This window comes from Fringilla coelebs (genome assembly GCF_963513975.1).
Source record: "Fringilla coelebs genome assembly, chromosome: 6".
Lineage (NCBI taxonomy): Eukaryota > Metazoa > Chordata > Aves > Passeriformes > Fringillidae > Fringilla > Fringilla coelebs.
This window is the reverse complement of record NC_140034.1, coordinates 12416366-12436613: the sequence shown is the minus strand read 5'-3', so window position 1 is coordinate 12436613 and position 20248 is coordinate 12416366. Positions and strand designations below refer to the sequence as shown.

General features: G+C 36.7%; 1 protein-coding gene across 8 annotated transcripts in view; it reads left to right on the top strand.

The window, feature by feature from the left end:
• EML1 (EMAP like 1) overlaps positions 1 to 20248 on the top strand; it is a 121266-nt gene that overhangs the window by 80491 nt on the left and 20527 nt on the right. For 4 of the 8 annotated variants that reach the window (XM_084207661.1, XM_084207664.1, XM_084207662.1 and 1 more), the window contains 6 exons: positions 3583 to 3717; positions 10002 to 10030; positions 11431 to 11457; positions 14547 to 14676; positions 18818 to 18967; positions 19991 to 20060. In XM_084207661.1, the coding sequence (XP_084063787.1) occupies positions 3583 to 3717; positions 10002 to 10030; positions 11431 to 11457; positions 14547 to 14676; positions 18818 to 18967; positions 19991 to 20060 (541 nt within the window). The remainder of the gene's footprint in view (positions 1 to 3582; positions 3718 to 10001; positions 10031 to 11430; positions 11458 to 14546; positions 14677 to 18817; positions 18968 to 19990; positions 20061 to 20248) is intronic. The other 4 variants (XM_084207663.1, XM_084207660.1, XM_084207665.1 and 1 more) reach the window with 3 other exon arrangements.

Genomic DNA, 20248 nt, shown 5'->3' with positions numbered 1-20248 from the left:
TGTCATTCAAAGATACATTGGTGTTCTTAAATGTATGTTTTGAAATGATCAAACATCTAACTGAGTCAATAAGCACTATGTTGTTTACTCTTGCACGTGACTTCATATCTTGAAAGCATGCAAATTTGTCTTTTAATGTAAGTCTTGTAAATGTCTTGTTTCCACATTTTATCGTTGCATTCACTTTTTATTCTGCTTTGTTTACGCACCTCTCAATCTGGATTAAGCAGGTCTGTGAATCTTCTCAATGCATGCAAACTGAAAAAGCCTGCTCTAAGGTGAGGGATCCTTAATAGCTTTGTAGTGTTGAAGTTCAGTTGTTTTTCCTTTCCATTTCAATTCAACGCATAGAAGGTGGCTGTTTTAGTAAAAGCATTAACATGCTAGAAGTGTAATTATTATTGCCATTTTTAACATTTCCAGAAGTACATCTCTAAAACTTTCTCATCATTGATAAATGCATCACAAAATGTAGATAATAATAATGTCAGTGACAGTATCTGCATTCTTTCATACTAACATAATTTTTATTATGGGTGTATTAGACCACATTGCTGTCTCAAATAAGTTAAAAATTGTGCAACTAAGTGTTATCTTCTTAAATAATTGCAAATGCTCTCCTTTCATATCACTAATGTGGAAGTCAAATTCTGGGATCCAGTTATACTCTTACAAACCTGTAAGTTAAATGAGTATTTTCTGTCATTTTAAATTCCTCCTCAGGTGACAGTGTGTCTCTACTATAGCTGTGGATATAATAACTGGTGTTTAACAACCTACCTAACAAAATTTGTAGAATTGCAAATATAATATAACTTCATTATATTAACTTAGCCAAAGCTGAGTTAATGTAATGGAGTTATAATCCTTGTTTCCAACAACCAACTAATACTTATCATTGGGCTTTTGTTGTTGTTGAAAGTTTAAAATAAAATTTGTCAGAAGATAGCATTACTAATTAGCTTGAGCAGTGATGGACATAAATCATTACGGTTTAAAAAATTTTACACCTGTGTTTAAAGTAGTTTTTATACTGATATGAGACTTCATTATTCAGAAAGAAGATAAAATTGAACTTCTAAATTTAAGTCACAGCCTTTCATTTCTTATCCTCTATCTCATCTTTTGAATGTTGACAGCTATAAAAATAAAACCCCAAGCAACATTAAAATTAGTTTCAAATTGTTTCTGTAACTTACTAAGATTAGTATACTTTGATAATGTCCTTAATTTAATTTTGGTGTAGGCTGATGTTGATGCCTCTTATCCTTAAAGAAGAAAATATGCATCAACATAAGCCTACACTGAAATTTTCCAAGCCAGGAAAGGATGTCAAAATAAAGATTTGATCCTGAGAAATCACACAGGATGTTTCTGTAATTAACGTATATAATAGTGGAAGGCACATGCTAATAAAGCTATTTAATTTGCAATAAACATTTTCAGCATCAAAGTTTTATTTTTTATCTGGAGTAGTATTAAATTGGACGATGTTATGAGATGTGAGGAGATAGTTAAATATTAACAGTAAATTCTTTAATTTACTAGAGAAGGTTTTTTCATGCATTTGACATTGAGATGACTTGGATAATGTTAGTCTAGTGTAGGAAGTACACTTCTGAAATTAGGACAGATCTAAATTCTTGTTGCTGCCTTTTCTCTTCCCCTATGAATGTATTTTGTTCTGTCTTTGTGTAATTTTGCATTCTGCTTGCTCTCTTACATTGCTTTCTCCACAGAAACACAATTTTTTTAATTTCAGCTTAATCATTTGAAGCTTGTTTTTATTACAAGAATGCAGCACTGAACATCTGTCCTACCATCGCATGTACCAGAAGGTTTTTTTGTCAAGCTGCCTGAGATGCACCTTAACATGCAGATCCGCCCCGGATGGGCACTGCCTTCCTTTCAGAAAGGCCATTGCTTTCCAGAGGGACTCTGGTTCAGGTGTTCCCATTGTTTCTGTAGCTGAGTCTGAGTTGAGGTGTTGAAACATTCCCCTCCTTGCTGGTAAAAAGACATAGGGGAGCAGAAATAAGTTTGGGGTTTTTTAAAGCAGATGGTGTACAGTTGCTAAGCTGGGCATTTTTTTGACCAGACAGAAAAGTCTGTCTTGGTTCCTCTAGTTATGGAGAGCCAACTTACACCATACATGAAGTGGGACAGAGCCAGAGGAGCTGACTAAGATGACAGGGTAGGGATAGCTGTTAGGGACTGCTGGGGAGGTTTGGAGTAGTCCTCAAGAATGAAATGAGTATTCTGGTAAGCAGAACATCTCTGAGGGCATATGGAGGCTAAGGGCGAGGTGGCTGGGGATGAAAAAAAGTGTGACTGGATAAGACTGGCCTTAAAGGAGCAAGTACCAAAGTTTTCACAGTGGGATGGAGGTTGTGGTTGAGATTTGGGTGGAGAGATGTGAACTGGAAAGCAATCATTGGTGTCCCTGGTTTCTGGGGTGAGAGAGCTGCTGAAGGTGGTTAATTAGTATGGGGATTTTATAACTTAAAGGGGATATTTTCGTTGTGCTTTCTGCAGGGGAGAAAATAGTACAGGACTGAAATGGGGGGAAATGAGACCCTGGCACTGAGTCCTGTTGTTCGGCTGCTGCCATGGGGGTGATTCCTGCCTCAGTCTGGGTGCTGCTGCCTGAGCCTCTGTGCTGCACAGGGCCTGCAGCAACCTGTAAAGCATTACCTGCTTTGGGGCCTCACCCTTAGCTGCTCTCTCTCTTGCTAGGAAGCACTGCTTTAGGGAGAAGTGCTTTGGCCAATAATTCGTCTCCTCTAAGGTGTAAGTTCTGAATGAGCTTCTCTTAATTTACTAAGTTGTACTGCTTGTGTTTTGGCTCCCATTTTTCCATCACAGAGAGCTGGATGTCTAAGGGGTGCCATAAAGACATGCAGGAGCTCCCTTGATAGCTTTCTTGGCAGGAAGGATGGTTAAAGAGTGAGAGGGTAGGGTGAGATTTGAGCCTTTGAGAAACCTCCTGTCGGGACATGTGGGGAATCTAATTTATTCATATATGTAACTAGGAAGCATACATTTTTGTCAACAATAAAAAAATGCAGGCTAGCTCACCATTAATTGCAGTTTGGAGTATGTTAAAACTAGCTTTGAATCACCGAGTAATTCATATTAGATGAAGACCCAAAGTTAGCTAGCTTGTGTTCAAATTTTAACATGCTTTTGGCATTCTCTGTAGTCTGGCTGGAAATGTCAGGCAATGTTTTCTCTTTAAATCTTTCACTTCTTCGTAAGAGAATCCAAAAGTTCAGAAGTATGGAGTGGTAGTCAGAGATGTGAAACATGACTCAGAAAAGTGATTCCAACTACTCAATGAAATTGGTTTAGCACATCATCTGTTTTATGATTAAGGAAAAAGCAGTATGTTTGTCGCTGTTGCACCAGATACTCAGCAAAACCCTATATAGGCTCTTTAACAAATCAAGTTAAGATTTTTTTTTTTAAATCACAGGGGTTTTTTAGGGTTAGTGTTCTACTTGATACATTTCTCATAACTATTTATTGTAGAATATATACTTTTACAAGTGCCACTGTGAAACTTGCTCCTTGTTTTATTAGCACCATTAAGAGAACCAGTTCAGCTGAGCGTGTGTCCCCAGGAGGTCGGAGGGAAAGCTATGGAGATTCCAAAGGGAGTCGCAACCGCACTGGTTCCACCAGCAGTTCATCTAGTGGTAAAAAGAACAGTGAAAGGTAATGTCATCTAAGTACCTGTCCCCTTTCTCTGACTCCTGCTCTAATAATGAAATTAGTTTCTTTAGTGAACTTAGCTTTTCTTGTTTAAAATATTGGAAGCTTTTTATTTTTACAAAGCTCCAATTCTTGGACCAAAGTATATATTAAGACATTTGAAATAAAACAGGTTTTCACATTTAGATTAAATTTATTTGCCTTATTTCTAAACTATAAACAGTGTGAGAACTTAGAGTTTCCCAGGAAAGTTCATAATAATTAAACATGCCTTTTCTAATATCTTAGTGGTTTCCCTTGGTCTTTATATTCCTGACAAGTACTTCTTTGAGTTTCTGGTTGTGGTGCGTTGACCCCGGCTGGCATCTAAGTATCACACAGCCATTCACTTCCTGTCCTCCAATGGCATGAGGAGAAGAAAATAGGAAGAGCAAAAGGGAGAAAATTCATGAATCAAGATAAAGGTAGTTTAAGAAATGAATGAAAGAGGAAGAAAAACCAAGAGAATTGCTGAGAAGCATTCAGTCACCACATCCCATATGTAGATTGATGTCCAGCCAGTCTCTGAACTATGAATGCCTTGATCTGACAGCCAGATTAAATATAAACGAAGAGAGATGTTTACATGCAAGTACTGTTCAATGAAGCAGAATGAAGTGATCCCTATCTCTGTGTATCTTTGATCATGCTTCTCTGTATTGCTGAGAGCACAGAGAAAGAGGATATCTTGTCCAAGGGTTTCAGCCTTAGGATGGCCTTGAACAAATAGCTGTTTCATTGAGGTTCATCAGTACTGTCAGTATAGGTCAAGCAGTTCTTTCCTGTATGTCCTAGTCAGAATTTAGTTTTGGTCATTTCACTTGACCTGTTCTATTGCAGTTTCCTTTCCAAGACCTGGTGTTGATGGTGCTGTTTCACTGTCTCACTGATGATGTGGCCATAAAAACACATTGTTAATGAAGCTCGACTAATAACTTAATTTACCTGCTCTCTTCGGGCATCAATGCCATTACACAAGTCATTGTCGATGTTGTGGCACAAAATGTTCCTTCCTTTCTATCCCTTTAGCATATTTACTTGAGTAAGGAGTGATTGAGCTGGCTGTGTACTATTTTACGACCCAAATATGGGTGATTACATTATAAACAGCTTGGTTTCTGGCCTATGTTTTCAGCTATGAAGCAAGACAGCAAGTGTGCAAACTATGGAACTTAGAATAAGTTATGGATTGGGATAAAAGGGCAGACTAGTAAGGGTGGCACTTTGTGGCTGTTTGCTACAAGCTGCCTGAACAGGAGGAAGTGCAAGGAGTCTTACAGGCACCTTGAAGCAGCTTCAAAGTCACAGGCCCTGGTTCTTGTGGGAGACTTTAACTACCCAGACATCTGCTGGAGAAGCACAAACAGTCCAGGAGGTTCTTGGAAAGCATTGATGACAACTTCCTGTCACAGGTAGTGGAGGATCCCACAAGGAATAGTGTGCTGCTTGACTTGTGTTAACAAGCAGGGAAGGCCCTGTTGGAGATGTGAAGGTTGGAAGCAGCTTTGGTTGTCATGACCATGAGCTGGAGTTCAGTACCAGGAAGGGATGAAGCAGGGCAGCAAGTAAGATTTTAACCATGGACTTCAAAAGAGTTAACTTTAGCCTGCTCAGGAATCTTGGAAGAATCCCATGGGAACAGGACCTGCAGGGAAGAGGGATCCAAGAGAGTTGGTTGATATTCAAAGATCACTTCCCCCAGGCTCAAGAACCATGCATCCAGATGAGCAAGAAATCAGAAAAAGTGGGCAAGAGACCTGCATGCATGGATAAAGGAGAAGGTGTTCTGGTGGACAACAAGCCGTCCATGGATCGTGTCCAAGTGCGCCCTGGTGGCCAGGAAGGCCAGTGGAATCCTAGGATGCAATAGGAAGAGCATTGCCAGCAGCTTGAGGGAGGTGATCCAATAAAAGATCATAGAATTGTCAAGGCTGGAAGAGACCCTTTAGATCATCAAGTCCAACTGTCCAATTCTGCCCTTCTACTCAGCCCTGGTGAGGCACATCTGGAGCGCTGTGTCCAGTTCTGGGCTCCTCAATACAAGAGGGACATGGAGCTCCTGGAGCGAGTCCAGCAGAGGGCTACAAAGTTGATCAAGGAACAGAAGCAGGTCTCTTACAAGGAAAGGCTGAGGTAGCTGGGCCTGTTCAGCCTCAAGAAGACAACTGAGAGGGAACCTCTTCAATGTCTACAAGCATCTGAGCAGAGGGTGTCAAGAAGATGGGGCCAGGCTCTTCTTGGTAGTGCCAAGCAATATGTAGAGGCAATGGGCAGAAACTGATGCACGGGAATAGGAGGAAAAATGTTTTTACCAAGTGGGTGACTGAGCACTAGAAAAGATTGTCCAGAGAGATTGTGGAGTCTCCCTCAGTGGAGATATCTGAGAACTGTCAGGACACAATTCTGTGCCATGTGCTCTGGTACAACCTTGCTTGAGCAGGGAGGTTGGACTGGGTGAACAAATGTGATCCCTTCCAACCTGACCTGTGACTCAGTGAAAGGCTTAGAAAATTCAAGGAATAATCAAAAAATTTAAATATTATCAGAGAAAATGTTATAAAATTGTAACTAAGGAAGATGTAATATTTACACAAATTAACATCTTGTTTGCATTCTGCATCTATGCATGTGAATGAAGTTTTGATAAGCCAACAGAATCCCAAAGGACTGGACCTTCTGGTACTTACTGAATTTTGACTCTGTCTTAGCATCTGAATTGTTTTTCCCTTAACATTTTTGAAAGATAATTACAAGTAACAAATAACTAATAGATGTGGGGTTTTTTTTGTTTCTAAGATTTTTGTACTTCAAGATTTCTAAAAGACAAAAATAACTGAAAAAAACTTACTGTAGCAATACATAATATCCATAAATAAATATTAATTTTGAGAGGAAAAGCAATACATTATTAGTTTACTTAGGAACAAAGTGTCTCTCTGCATGTGCAGATTTGAACAAAATCTCTCTGCCCTTGTAGAGAATGTATATCTGCACACATCTGAATCAGCAAACCAAGCGTCAACAATCTTAAAACCAAGCAAAATCCTTAATGACCTGTGGAGGGACAGCTAAAAAACCAGCTCACTCTAATTTAAGCTGCAAATTCTGTAATGTGTTGCAACGGTGTGTAACTTCCTGCAGCTACTTTGCCTTGGTGAAGTTATTAGCATGGAGCTGCTGTTTTCTGTATTGATCTCCTGAAATGGTCAGATTTTTTTTCCTAAGGCTTTGCTCATTATTTTGCATCTATGTATAACTTCCTACTCTATCACACATATCAAATTGTATTAACATCCATTATGTGATGACCTCATTGATTAAAATAACTTTATCCTCTATAAACAAAACAAACATCTTATGGATAATTTTTGTTCAAAAACCACGTTTATATACTTAGATGGGTAGACTTTTTTCTGGAATATGAAAAGCAATTATTTCACCCACCAACAGGGAATCTCATTGCTTTTCCAATTTGCTGTAGTAATTTACTATAGTTTTTGTGAAAGTTTTAACAAACATTCTATAGTGCCCCTGCTCTGTGTATTTTATATAAAAAATTGCATTAGATCAAGTGCCCAAAAGATTAATTCAGTGTGTGTTGTACAGTGGAGGATCTACAGGTCAAAATCTAAAACAATGCAGTGCTTTGCAAAGTCAGGTTTATGGATATATCTCTGATCCTGCTACCTGTTCAAGGTGACAATTATCTGAAATTAGTTATATGTTAAAGCTACTAAATACACGAAGAGATACTATTAGTTTATTCACTTAAATTAAGGAAAGCTATGACTTCTGTGAGCTATATAGATGTACTGCGTACTTGAAACTTGATTCTAAAATAGCTGAGAAATAAAAACTTTGCAACAAAATAATGGTTATCTGCAAAATGTTTTGGTTTTCCTCTAAGGTTGACCACTGTACTTGAGATGCATTTTTAATTTTTATGTAGCATTTCAACAGAAACTCAATGGTTATGTCATTTTGCAATTGTTAGGCCACAAATGATTGAAATCACTCACTTAGGATTTGGGGAGAAGGTCCAGCACACAAGGCATGCAATGGTTAAGTAAAGTGCAAGTATTCCAAGGAACTAATCAAGAGCACATGTTAGATTGCCTCAACTGGTGCTCATGATGGTGGTACCACTGTGAAAACAGTCATTGTGTGGTTAGAGACTTTTCCCCTCATTTCTGTCCCATGCAGCCTGTTCAGCACCCCAGCTTTCACCTCCTTGAAGAATGAGTGTCCTTATCCTGTGAAAGAGGCTGGCTAAAAACTTGCCTCATGCTTCCTCTCGAAACTGAGCAACCTTGCAAAATACAAAGTAGGAGTTATGGGAAGGAAAATGATGATTCTGTACACTGGGACTAAGACTATCCCCTGAAAGCTGACTGGGTGTGTGAAAGAGTGAGGAAGAGTGTGTTAACCTAACCATCTACTCCCAGTCTGTTTGTATCCTTGACCCCTTTGCATCCCTTCCAGCTTGAGATACTCCATGACACTGTTTTTGAAAGCCTGTAGGGTTGTAGGCTGTTATGCAAAGCCAGAATGCTATAGAAAGCTCTTTCAAGAAGCTTTAAGCATAAGGAGATGACCATAATCTCCCATGCTACTGTGAAGTGTCCCTACTGCTGTAGCTATCAGTCAGGAGTAAGCCTTCCTGAGGGTTAGTTAAGTAGGATGTGACTCAAGTTCAGGGAAAAGGGTAGTCAGAGCTCTGAGCTGTGTGTGGTTAGGGTTTGTATAATTAGGAAGTACAGATGATTTCCTTTATTACTGTCATGAATCAGCCTTTCACATTTGCTTGATTAGCTTGAATAGGTTGGCATGGTCTGTTCAGAGCTAGGGACTATGTTGTCTCTAATATGGCAGCATTTCTGACTAGTGCTTCATCCCATAAAGTTTTTTTGTTTTCTAAAAATATCTTCATTTGTAAGAGAAAATGTTCATCTTGGTGTTAACAATGGCAGCACATCATGCTATTTATATAAATGACATTGGCTGTGTATGCCAGCTTGAAGCATGTATTTTGATGCTTGATTAACACAAAGGCTGATATTATGGAAAGTTGCTAAATCAGGAGTAGAATCAAAATTAATTTGGTTTGGTTTGGGTTTATCATGAAGTAAAGTATTATTCTCAATATAAGTGTCAAACCGAAGTAAAGGGAAAAATACAAGAGAATTATTTGCTACATCTTTCATTTTAGTGAGAGAGAATCTTTTATGCTTAAAAAGACCTGTGTGCAAAAATCCGACACAGTCTTGTTTCGGTTTTTGATTTCTCCTTACTGCCCACTGCAGTCTAGAAGAGGGTGTTGAGATGGCATCAAGCTCTAGAAATACTTCATACTTCAGCATTTCTCCATCAGAATGATGGGGGGTTCCCCCATTCTGGGATCACCCTAAGAAACTTATAGCAGTTATCTTATGCTTCAAAAATTTTATTGCATTAAAAAAGAGAGAACTGGGAAGAGAAATAACTGCATAATATAACTTTGTGTCCCTTCCATTCTTCATCAGAAACAACGCTTTCAAACTTGATTTACAGGGGCAAAGGACAAAAACAACAAATGACTAGAAACAAATCTCTTAACAACGATTCTTTCCTTTTGGCCAGGGTAGTACTATCCAGAGAGCTTCTCAACATGCTGTATGTATTTTCCCCTCAAGTTTTCCCAAATATTTTCTCAAGGCAAAAAGAAAAACCCATTTCCAGTGGTCTCGCAGGCAGCTGTGCAGTGACAAATAAAAGACATTTTAATCATTGTTATGTGCTTTCTGTGTTTTATCAAGTACTGTTATTCACCCAGGAACAACGGGGGCAGTTCCATGTTTTATGTGAAGTCTTTGGAAAAAGCAGGATTCAAACTTTGATTTGCTCCTTAAATCCAGGCTGGAAACAAAAAAATGATACAGCTGCTCATGGCCAGTTTCTGTGTTCTCCTGGAATTGGACTAACTTCACAGAAGAAGAGAATTCGGTAGTTAGCAGAGGAAGATCTATAATTTTGAGAATATAATGAGAATTGAATGTAAAGTGCAATCAAGGATGTTTGCTGGTTTTAGTTGTTTTTGCCTGGGGATTTACTTTGTAAATAATTTAATTGAAAAAGTATTTTTATTCATACATACACTCAACAAAAATCTATATTATTTTATTTTTAGTTTTATGTCATACTGATACATATACATGTGCAGACTGTATGTGCATGCTTTTAAAATAGTAATTTCTTCATTATTTTCACAGCAAACCCAAGGAACCAATGTTCAGTGCAGGTAGGAACTTTTAAAATTTTTAAGCAGATAGTAACTGTGATTGGGTTCCCCCACTAGCCCCCTTTCTTCTGTGGCTGCCTAGAAATTGGTATTTGGAATCTAAACATGATACTTACAGGCTGCTGCTGATATGTTATTAAAAAGTTGATCAGTTCAGTCTAGATTTTATTCATGCAACAGATTTATTTTACAGTTGAGATTCTTTGTAAAAAGACAAGGGCAAAAAAGACCATGTCTTCTTACTCTGCATATGTCTTCTCTTTCAAAGCAGTATTAAGGTTTTGGTAATTAAAGCAGTGCCAAGTTCATGTCAATCATAAAATGGTGCCCTCTAAAGATTGCTATATCTGTCCCAAAGCCTTGTAATGTAATTTGCTAAATTACAAATAAAAAAGTGGTTTGTTACTACAGTTTTGGTAATCTATCTTTAATTTGAAAAGCACTTCATTTTTTTCCAGCTTAGGTATTATCCCTGCTCAAAGATTTTGAAAATGAAATAGTAGGTGTAAGTGAAAGCAGTGTTTGTTCTTGTCATTAGACAGTTAAAAGTTTTGAAGAGTCTCAATAAAAATATGAAGCTGAGTAGTGTATATAACAGTTATTTTTGTTCTGAAAAGTCAACAACAACTAAAATATAGATTTCTTTTAGCAAAATAGGGAAGGGAAAATGTGTTGATTTATCAGATGTATTGTATTATTTTTATGCATAGTTCTGTGACAGTAATCATACATTAAGCTGAAAAAGTTTGAGACCTTTTGTTTACTGGATGGATTGATCAGTATCCAACAAAGCTTTTAAGCCATATTTCAAGGTTTAATGTAACTGATTTTGAAGTCAATAATACATGAAATTAAATAAGCACTTTAGTCTCTTGTGACAGTATATTCATGGTTCGTGTCCCTTCCATAAAAACTGATGGTTTAGAAAAAGAAAACTTCTGATTTGCAAAGAATATGCTTTCCTTGCCTAATATTTCTCCTTCCCTTATACCATGTAAAAAAAGGTGTTTGCAATATTTTTTCTTCTGCCACTTTTCCCATAGATAAAAGTCAGTAATTAAACAGATGTGACACTACATTGATGTCCTTCTTACCTAGACAAAATTCCTAATGAAATTAATGTTTTTTCTAAGAAGGTTATACTTGTTATTTTACTTAAGTATATGGTTACATAATGGAGTTTAAGCCAGTGTTTTAATGGTAGAACCAAACAGAGGCCCCTCACTGAGGAAAGAGGTTTAGAAGGTAATTACTCAGTGTATGGCTCAGTGTTTTGTCAAGCCCCAGGTTAGCCTGCAGCAGACTAAGACTGGACAGCCTCTAGAGCAGGTATTTAGAGAGTTATTGTATTCAAACACATCTTTATCTAGCCCTTCTGTCTCTGTCTCTGTAATCACAAGGGAAGCGCCGTGTGACACACTGCAAAGGTAGGCTTCACTTCCAAAACCTCATAGCTCTCGAAGCAAAATGGCTCTGGTGGGATAAAAGCTCAATATATATACAGCTGTTTTCTAACTTGTGTGCATTTTGCAATGTTAAAACTTTTCTAGTTCTTTTGAGTGAAACAAAAATGTTATACCATTTATTATATGATCTACTGAATTATAACCCACAGGTGCACTTAAATCGTAATAATGGGTTATAATTTACATTCCTGTGGACTTAGTCCTAAGAATTTGAATTAGATAAAAAATGTTGAGAGAGCTATATGGCAACACATGGATGTTCACTGTGTTTGAAATGGCATTCTGCACTTCTGCTGAAATTTGTTTAGAATTTGCCCCTTTGTTGGCTGTTTTGCTGTTAGCCTAACATAATTATAGAAGCCTATGTTTTTTCTTGCTTTTTCTTATTGAGTAGATTGTAGATTTTTCTGAATCTTAAATAAACAGACCTAGGCCTACAACTAATTTCTTGTTGCTTTTTGCTTAGTGTCATAAAGCAGAGTCACATTTGGTAAACATACCATGTTGGTGTCTAAAGCTTTAGTTAAGTTGTAGTGTAAATATGCACATTTTTGATGCATGTTTATATCTGTGATCTAATCACAGATTTATCTGCTCTTTAGAAATAGCTATATCCTAACAGTTTTTCCACTAATAAGTGTCTTCCAGCTTTGCAATAAATGTGAATTTCACAAAGCAAAAAATGTTTGTTCTCAAGGCAAAGTCTATTAGAGAGTCTCTACCTCTGTGTATTCCTTGTACAAATTTATACCTGCAGTCAGTGGTGGTCTCCTTTGCAGATCCTGCTGGCATTGATGTACTTCTTATTTCAGTTCATTAACTGTTAATTTATGCAACAACAATATCAAATTTACAAAACCGCAGATGTAAAAGATACATTTGTCTAAAAGTTTCGCTGTTGGTCTGTCTTTGTAGTTTGATGATTGTCTTTCTTTACATCTATATCTTTACATTTAGAACTCTACTGTCTTATAAACTTAAGAAAAGTATAAAAAAGAGGAGATTGATTGTGTAGTTGGTGTATTTGGGTTAGGAACAAAAACTAGTAGAGATGGAATATTACCGGAAGTTAGAAATAAGTACACAATATGATCTCTATGCCTGACCTAATCAGCCTAAGTTCCTCTTTACAGTTAGGAGAGAGACATACATACATTCTGAAGGCATAATTTATAAACTTGTTGTAATATACTTGATATAGTTTATTTTCCTACTCTGGTATGACTAGTCAAATGTTCCCAGTGTAGATGGCTAAATGCAAGTTTTATAAGTCCTTTAAGCTTCAGGTGAGAAAAGCAGCTTGGTGAATTAAACTTTTGTTCATTCACAGCCTTTGATAAGTACAGCCAGTAGTCATTGCTGAAAATCTGTTGACTTCCAGTGCACCAGCATCAGCAGTGTTGGCACGTGTTTGAAGCTCATTAAATAGATGCTGCATGCGCATACAAATTGTGCTGTAATGCTTTGCTATTTAATGCTCTACCCTCTATTTTATTTTCCAATACAGATATATTGGAGTAGATTTTAAAAACAATTCCAATATTCTATCATTTTAACAGACATCCTGAAGTTCCAACCTTCTGTCACCACTATTTCATCATTATCATCTCTTCTTTTTAGCATTAAGTTTTCTGTTGCTTTCACTTTATGTATGTGTTCTGTAAATGAAGCTAGAGAGACCTAACTGTAACTTTACTGTGACAGGTCAGGTTAATCTCTTTCCCATATGACTTAGTGTAAAGGCAAAATACACAGCTAGTTAGGTAATACAGCATTGCTATCATGTTTATTTGTTCAATCAATAATTCTTATTAATTTAGTCAGGATTTGTAGCATATGCATATTTCAAATTAAAATAAAGCCTTAGCTTTCAAATTTAAAAAAATAGTGATATATTTGTAATGATACTTAAAAATTCATAGCATAATTTAACAGTCCTAAATTGTATCATTTTTTTTCATTTACATGATTTTTGTTACTTTTGCCCTTCCATTTCCTCTGTGCCCACGATTATTCTGTCTAGTAACTCTACAGATGTCACTGACTCCAAAACTGCTTGATTCGCATGCGAACAAGGCTGAACCCCTTGATCTGCCGATGGAGCAGCAAGAGCCAGCACGTTCTGAATCTGGACAAACTTCATCAGAAGTTCACAGGACACCCACTTTGGCCTTGCCACTTCCCAAAAGTCCTAGTCAGACCTTCATGGCATTTCCCAGATCTCCTAGTTTTATAAGCCCCATGAAGTCCCCAAGTCAGTACTTCCAGATCTGTTATTAATCTCTGCTTCTCTGCCCCAAAAATATTTCTTACCAGTTCAACACATTACTTTTAGTATTTTCTTCTAGAAATGTTTACTTCTGTCAGCCAATTGAGTTTTTGTAGCTTCTCTCCTGTATGTCATTTTCCTTTCTTTTAATGTGCTGTCAATGTTGTCATTCTTTTCTCAATGTTTAGTAATTCTAAAAGCACATATCTTTTCTGCATGTACATCAGCATGATTCCTCTTACTAATTGTTTGTGTTCCATATTTCGAATGTATCTCTAACACTGTATCAAGTGTAAAGCATATCTTTACACTGGAATGCAAAGAATGCGACTGAGTGTTGGAAAATAATTTAGATGCTGATGCTCAACTGTAAACATTGATTAAAAAATAAAATTAATTTTAAGTGGCATTTCTGCGTTAATTGTAATCTTTGATGTATTCCCCTTCATTTTTAATATTTAAAAACCATAATATTGTAACATTTTTTAAAAAATTCAATTTCAGACCTTTCTGTTTTGTAGTTCTTCATGACATTGTTTAGTTCTAATTCTGCTCCTCAGAATATTTAGAGGAAGAAGGGACTTCATATGTTTTTTAAAAAGTCTGCTTAGATATTATGATTTAGGAAAAAAAAAAAAACTGCTAAATTTCTAAGTTTGAGATTGCATGTCATTTTATAATTGTAATGCACCAAACTGTTATGTGGGAAGGGATGGAGGAGCACTGGAATTCTCCCCGATGCCTTTTTTGTGTAACATTAAACATTTCTGACCTTTTGTAGAGGAAGGATACGTAAAAATGTTTCTTCGTGGACGTCCTGTTACCATGTACATGCCCAAAGAGCAAGTGGAATCTTACAATTTGGAAGCAAAAGTAGAACTACCAGCCAAGAGACTTAAACTGGAATGGGTGTATCCTTTCTGTGCTGGAGGACTACTGGAAATCAATCATTCCATAATGATTTGGGTTAAATAACTTCTTGAGCTAAAGTATAGCAGGATTAAGGTCATAGGGTTCATTTAATTGCTGAAGTGACATTCCATTGCAAATAGGTGTTAATTTCTTCAGGCTGCTGTTCTTCACCTTGTAAAGTACAGGGAGACAGCTTAAGAAAGATTTTGCTTAAATGTTGCCTGAAGGTTAAGTCAGAAGCATTCTAATTAGCCAAAGATTAAACTAGGCATATCATAGGAATGTAGTGAGCTGGGATTATTAATTATAATATGCATAAAACAAGCTCAGATTTTTTTCTAGTTCTTAGCAGTAATTTATAATTTTTAACTGTTTTATAAAATGTACACAATTGTCCTTAAGAGGATGGTACATTCAGCTGGAATAAGCCCTGAATTGAGTAGGGCTATGCAGCTGATACATGCTTAGCCATAAAATTTATACAATAAAATATATAAGATAATATTTGGATTTATATCTTAAGGGGCTTAAACAGCATAAATACTGAACAACCAGATTTTTCCACTGGCATCTATGAGTGGACATAATTGTGGAAATCTAACTTGAAAGAAATCCGTGACATACAACAGTTTTCCTATTTCACATTTAAGTATAATGATAGAATATATTCTTTATTTTAAAGAAGACATTTCACTTTTATGTAATCTTATTATATATAATAGATGATTCAAGATAAAATATAAACACAAGAAGATCTGTGTTTATTTGTAATATTCATTATCTTTAGAGAGATTACATCTTCATAAGGTTTTCTCTTTTCTGGTTGCAGTGAGTCTCTGGTTGCAGTGAAAATACAAAATTACTTTCACTTCATAAAAGAAGACAGACTGCATATAGTCTTTTTCAGAGTTGTATAAATAGAACTGCATGTGGTTTCAGAATGTTCAGAGAGCTTCCAAAAGTCCCTTTGTATTCACAAGAGATTAATGACAGATTTAGTAACCATTTTTATTATTCCTGTTGCAGCTGAGGCTGTATGTTCTATACCATTCTGCTGGAACTGCATAGATAGTGCATGCACAATTAAGTGAAGATGAGTTAAAAAGACAAAAAATCCATAAAATTAATAAAACAGGTGAGATTGCAGTGATAAGCACTGCATGCAGCATTTTACCATGTAATTGTACAGGTTCTCACCATTTATCACAACAGAACTGAATGATGTCTTTTGCAGTTGTAAGGAGCTCCTCACTCAACGGGCCTAAGGATGATAAGGAGGAAGTTTAGAAAGCTTGCTGAAACAACAGGACACCCAAGCATGACACAAAGCAGAATGTCATTAGCAGCATGTAGGTGGAACCCGATGTCAATATTTCAGACTGTTATAAGAAATTAAAATTAGAGTAGGTCATTATTTCAGTCTCATTAGTTTCTCAGTTAATCTTATTTAAATGACTGAATATTTGCCAGATGGATTATTATTTTTAGTTTGAATATTTATATATCCTTCCAGGTGTGTGTCCATATACCCAGCAGAATCCTGTCTAAGGTTGTCTAAGAATGGAAGAGGTGTGAATTAATAAAACAATCTAACTAACCCTAGATGGTTATTCTAAATAGTATTGAGGAGGAGGTAGTTTTTGCCAAAAATACTGTGAAGAATAGCTTCTTCTGTTTCTAATTTATTTGCAATTAATTCCAATCATGATATCCATTCTTAATATTTATAGCAATGGAAGGTATAGAAAGACAAATGTATATGGGAGATTTAGAAAGGGGATTAAAAATAATTTTTAAAAAGGGGGGAGAAAGTAATGCCCACTTTACAGACTATAACAAGGGGAAGGGAAACTGTGAGCGGGAGCATAAGATCATTTAAGAAGAAAGACAAATGCAGCAGAAAACCAAGCAATATTGCAGGCATTCATTCCAGTTGAGTTGGAGAAGCTGCACTGTTTGATTGGAGGGTAATGGAACTGGAATAGGAAAAAACATCTTTGTAACAGATAAATGAGTCCAGCTGTGGGAGTACAGCCAGAAATGCTCTATAATGCAAGAATGGGGATAGGGAAACAAGATATTGGAGGTGGCGTGGACAAATGGAAAGGAAAGCAGAGTATGATGAGAAACAGCAGGAAGAAAATCTAATGTGTACAGATTTCAGGGCATACCAGAACCATAAAGGGTTATTACAGTCACGTTAGCAGCTGTCTGGGTAAGCTGAAAAAGGTTCACACCTTTGATATATTATCATATATATTAGGACAGGAGGAAACAAAAACAGTAAGTGATGAAGTGCGAGGGGGGCTGGAGCAGAGGTGCAAAATCCAAGTGAGAAATCAGCACTAGGGACATCAGGGTGTGAGCAGTGGTCTGCCCAGATCCATTTAAGAGCAACTCACTTGGCAAGCAGGAGGTTTGAAACAAAAACTGCAGGCCAAATGAAAAGAAAAGGTCAAGGTAACACTCCCTGAAATGCCAGCTCACCAAATCCAAGTCAAAGCCACCAAATCCAAGTGTGGGAAACAGTGAGGAGAAGGAGGGATCAACCCCAGGAGTTTGCATTTGAGAAAAAAGGCTGATAGAAAGAAATTGAGTGTTTGACAACAGCAGTCATGTGAAGCGTTGAATGCAGCATTGTTCCCCACAGGAAGAATAGTAAAGAAAGGAGATTTTCCCTAAAGAATGTAATCTTTCCCATTTAATGGCTATTTTTGTGTGCTGAGATTTGTTACTTATGCATGTTTGTGTAATGTTCTGCACTATTTTTTAGGAGTTCAATTCCTTGCACTAACTTCAGCTGCTGGTTCACTATAAATTTGATTATATGTTGTTGAACTAGGGAAATATTATCTTGGCTTCAATTCATAATGCTATCTGGCCTTAGAGAGAAAAATAAATGTAAACAAATAAATCATTGTCCAGCAATCTAGAGTAGTAACACAACCATCACAGACAGATTCAAATTGATAGTAAATTCTTTGTAATTTAAAATATTGAAGGTTTCAATGTCATTGCACTTTAATATCTCAAGAAACTTTGGCTGAGATGTTTCAGTTTATAAGACTAAAAGCTCTATTTCTGAATTCACACTTTAATAATTGGGTATGCTGTACTAGTTCTATTGCATGTATAAGAAAAAATCAGCAAGCTGTATCTTCTAAAATAGGTATTTTTATAGGATAACTATTGACCTTATTACTTCAACAACATTAACATGACTATTTTAGTTTGAGTGGCTTATCATTGACCATCCAGAATAGTGCACAAGTATCTTGTTTAGATCATGTAAATGGGGTTTCATTATCTGTCCATGTATTTTTCACAGCCAGTTTCTCCATACTGACTGCATTAGAATGCACTTCTGTTTTGCCAAGATTCTGCTAATGCTGTTTCTTTCTGTTCCCATAAAAAAAAAAAAAAGGCCAAAATAGTTGTAGTCCCTAATGACTCTTCAGAAGAATAGAACTACAAAATTTGTCTGATTTAACATTCAGTTTAAATGAGATTATTATTCCAGTCATTTCATTGAATTAATTTTGTATTCATATTGATATGACTGCCATCAGAATCTGGGCCACTGCCTTTGAAATACTACAAAAATAAATTGGAATGGATGATGTAACCCTTTTATGGGTTTTGTCCATCTGGCTGGTCATGTCCACATTAATGAAATGAATCAACCTGCACACAGGATAATGCAATCAATCCTTGTGTAATGCAGGGAAATGTGTTGAATGACTTACCAGTGTTTCCATCAAGTCTAATTTTTTATTTTAATTAGTCAAGCAGTGTAAATAGTAAATACACCTGGGACAAAAATAGTATTGCCTTTGTCTGGTATTTAGGAAATTCTAGAGGATGCTACAGGAAAAGTACATCTGCAATTTCCCCTATTCTTTGCTATGTATTTTCTGTAGGATATGTAGGTTTTAAAGTCTGCAAAGTGCTTCAACTTTCTCCTGTATAAGGGAAAGAGTTCTGAAGGTTGTCAAGTAATAAAGCTGTGCTCAAGCCAAGAGATGGAGACTTTAGGACAGAGGCTACAGACTACAAGGACAGAGAATCCTTTTTTTTATCCCTTGTATTTAACATTCTTCATGGGCAGATGATGTTATTGCAGCTTGACCACCACTCTAGCTATGGCTATAGGGGTCGGGACTGCCGCAGCAATCTCTATCTGCTGCCGACGGGCGAGACCGTGTACTTCATCGCGTCTGTGGTCGTGCTGTTCAACGTCGAGGAGCAGCTTCAGAGACATTACACTGGCCACAATGATGATGTGAAGTGGTAAGTCATCTAACAGCAGTTCTTTTTTTCTTCATAAAACATCTGTTTGGGAGAGATCCACTCATTTTCCTTACTCTTCTTTTAGGATGATTGAACATTATCTTCTTCTTTAGAATCTTCTCCTTGCCTTTTTAAAGTAGGGATGTATTATTGCCCTTTACCAGGGCCAGGTGTACAGTTCCTTTAGGTTCAACCTAACCAGCAAAATAGTAATTTCACCTGTGGCCTTCCTGGTAGTCTTCAGGCATACTAACCCCATGGCAGATAGCCTGTAAACTAGACCTGGTTTGTTTGCTGCCATGCACACATGCCAGATTGGGCTGCAAAGTGATTTAAGTGTGTTGAAGATCAGAGGATACTAGATACCAGAAAATATCAGAGTCATTAAACTGAAATCTAAATAAACTTACGGTGTGTCATGATGGTGTCAGTCTGCTTGCACAGTGTAGCTGAAAAAGAGCACCTGGATTATCTGATGGGTGAAATGAGTTTGACATCACTTCTTTAGATTAGACATTATGAAACACCCATTGTCCCTCAAAGCCAAAAATAGGCCTGATAGCCAAATCTGCTTGAATTGTGGGCATGTTTCATAAATTAAATTATTTGTATAATCTGGTTGTTTTACAAGGAGATATGTACCTTGGACCTGTTCCATCTCATTTCCTTCTTTCAAATTTTCTGTCTCTAGATATTTCAAAGCTATCAGGTTTACTGGAAAAAGGATGCCTTTCTGGTTTGTAAAGCTAAACAAATTATTGCAACATTTCATTTAGTAGGGTACTTGGCCTCTAGAATGGCATGCAAAACTGATGCAGTGAAAAAATAATTCAGAGGACCTTAAAATACAAGAGCAAGACAATTTTTTTGTCAGTTCTGGTTTTATATTCTTAAAAAGTTTACATGTATGCTGTGTGCTTTATATGACTAAAACAGGGCTATTTATTACAAGCTCAAGTAATAGCTTGTTGAAATAGATAGTCAGTAGATTAAAGTTTGGCCTCTTCTTCTTTTCTTTTGTAGCTTGGCTGTTCATCCTGATAGGATCACTATAGCAACAGGTCAAGTTGCAGGGACATCCAAAGATGGGAAAGTAAGTGGCTTCTTTACTGATGTATAATTGTTTATATTTCATAAGAATATGTTATTTAGAAGATACATGCTGTATTCTTTTCCTATTGTAATTGGTCTTACATTTTTGGACTGAACAGAAGCAAAACTCAATTTGACTGTTCCTATTGCATGCTATCACAGTTATCCAATTCCATTGTCAAGACTGGT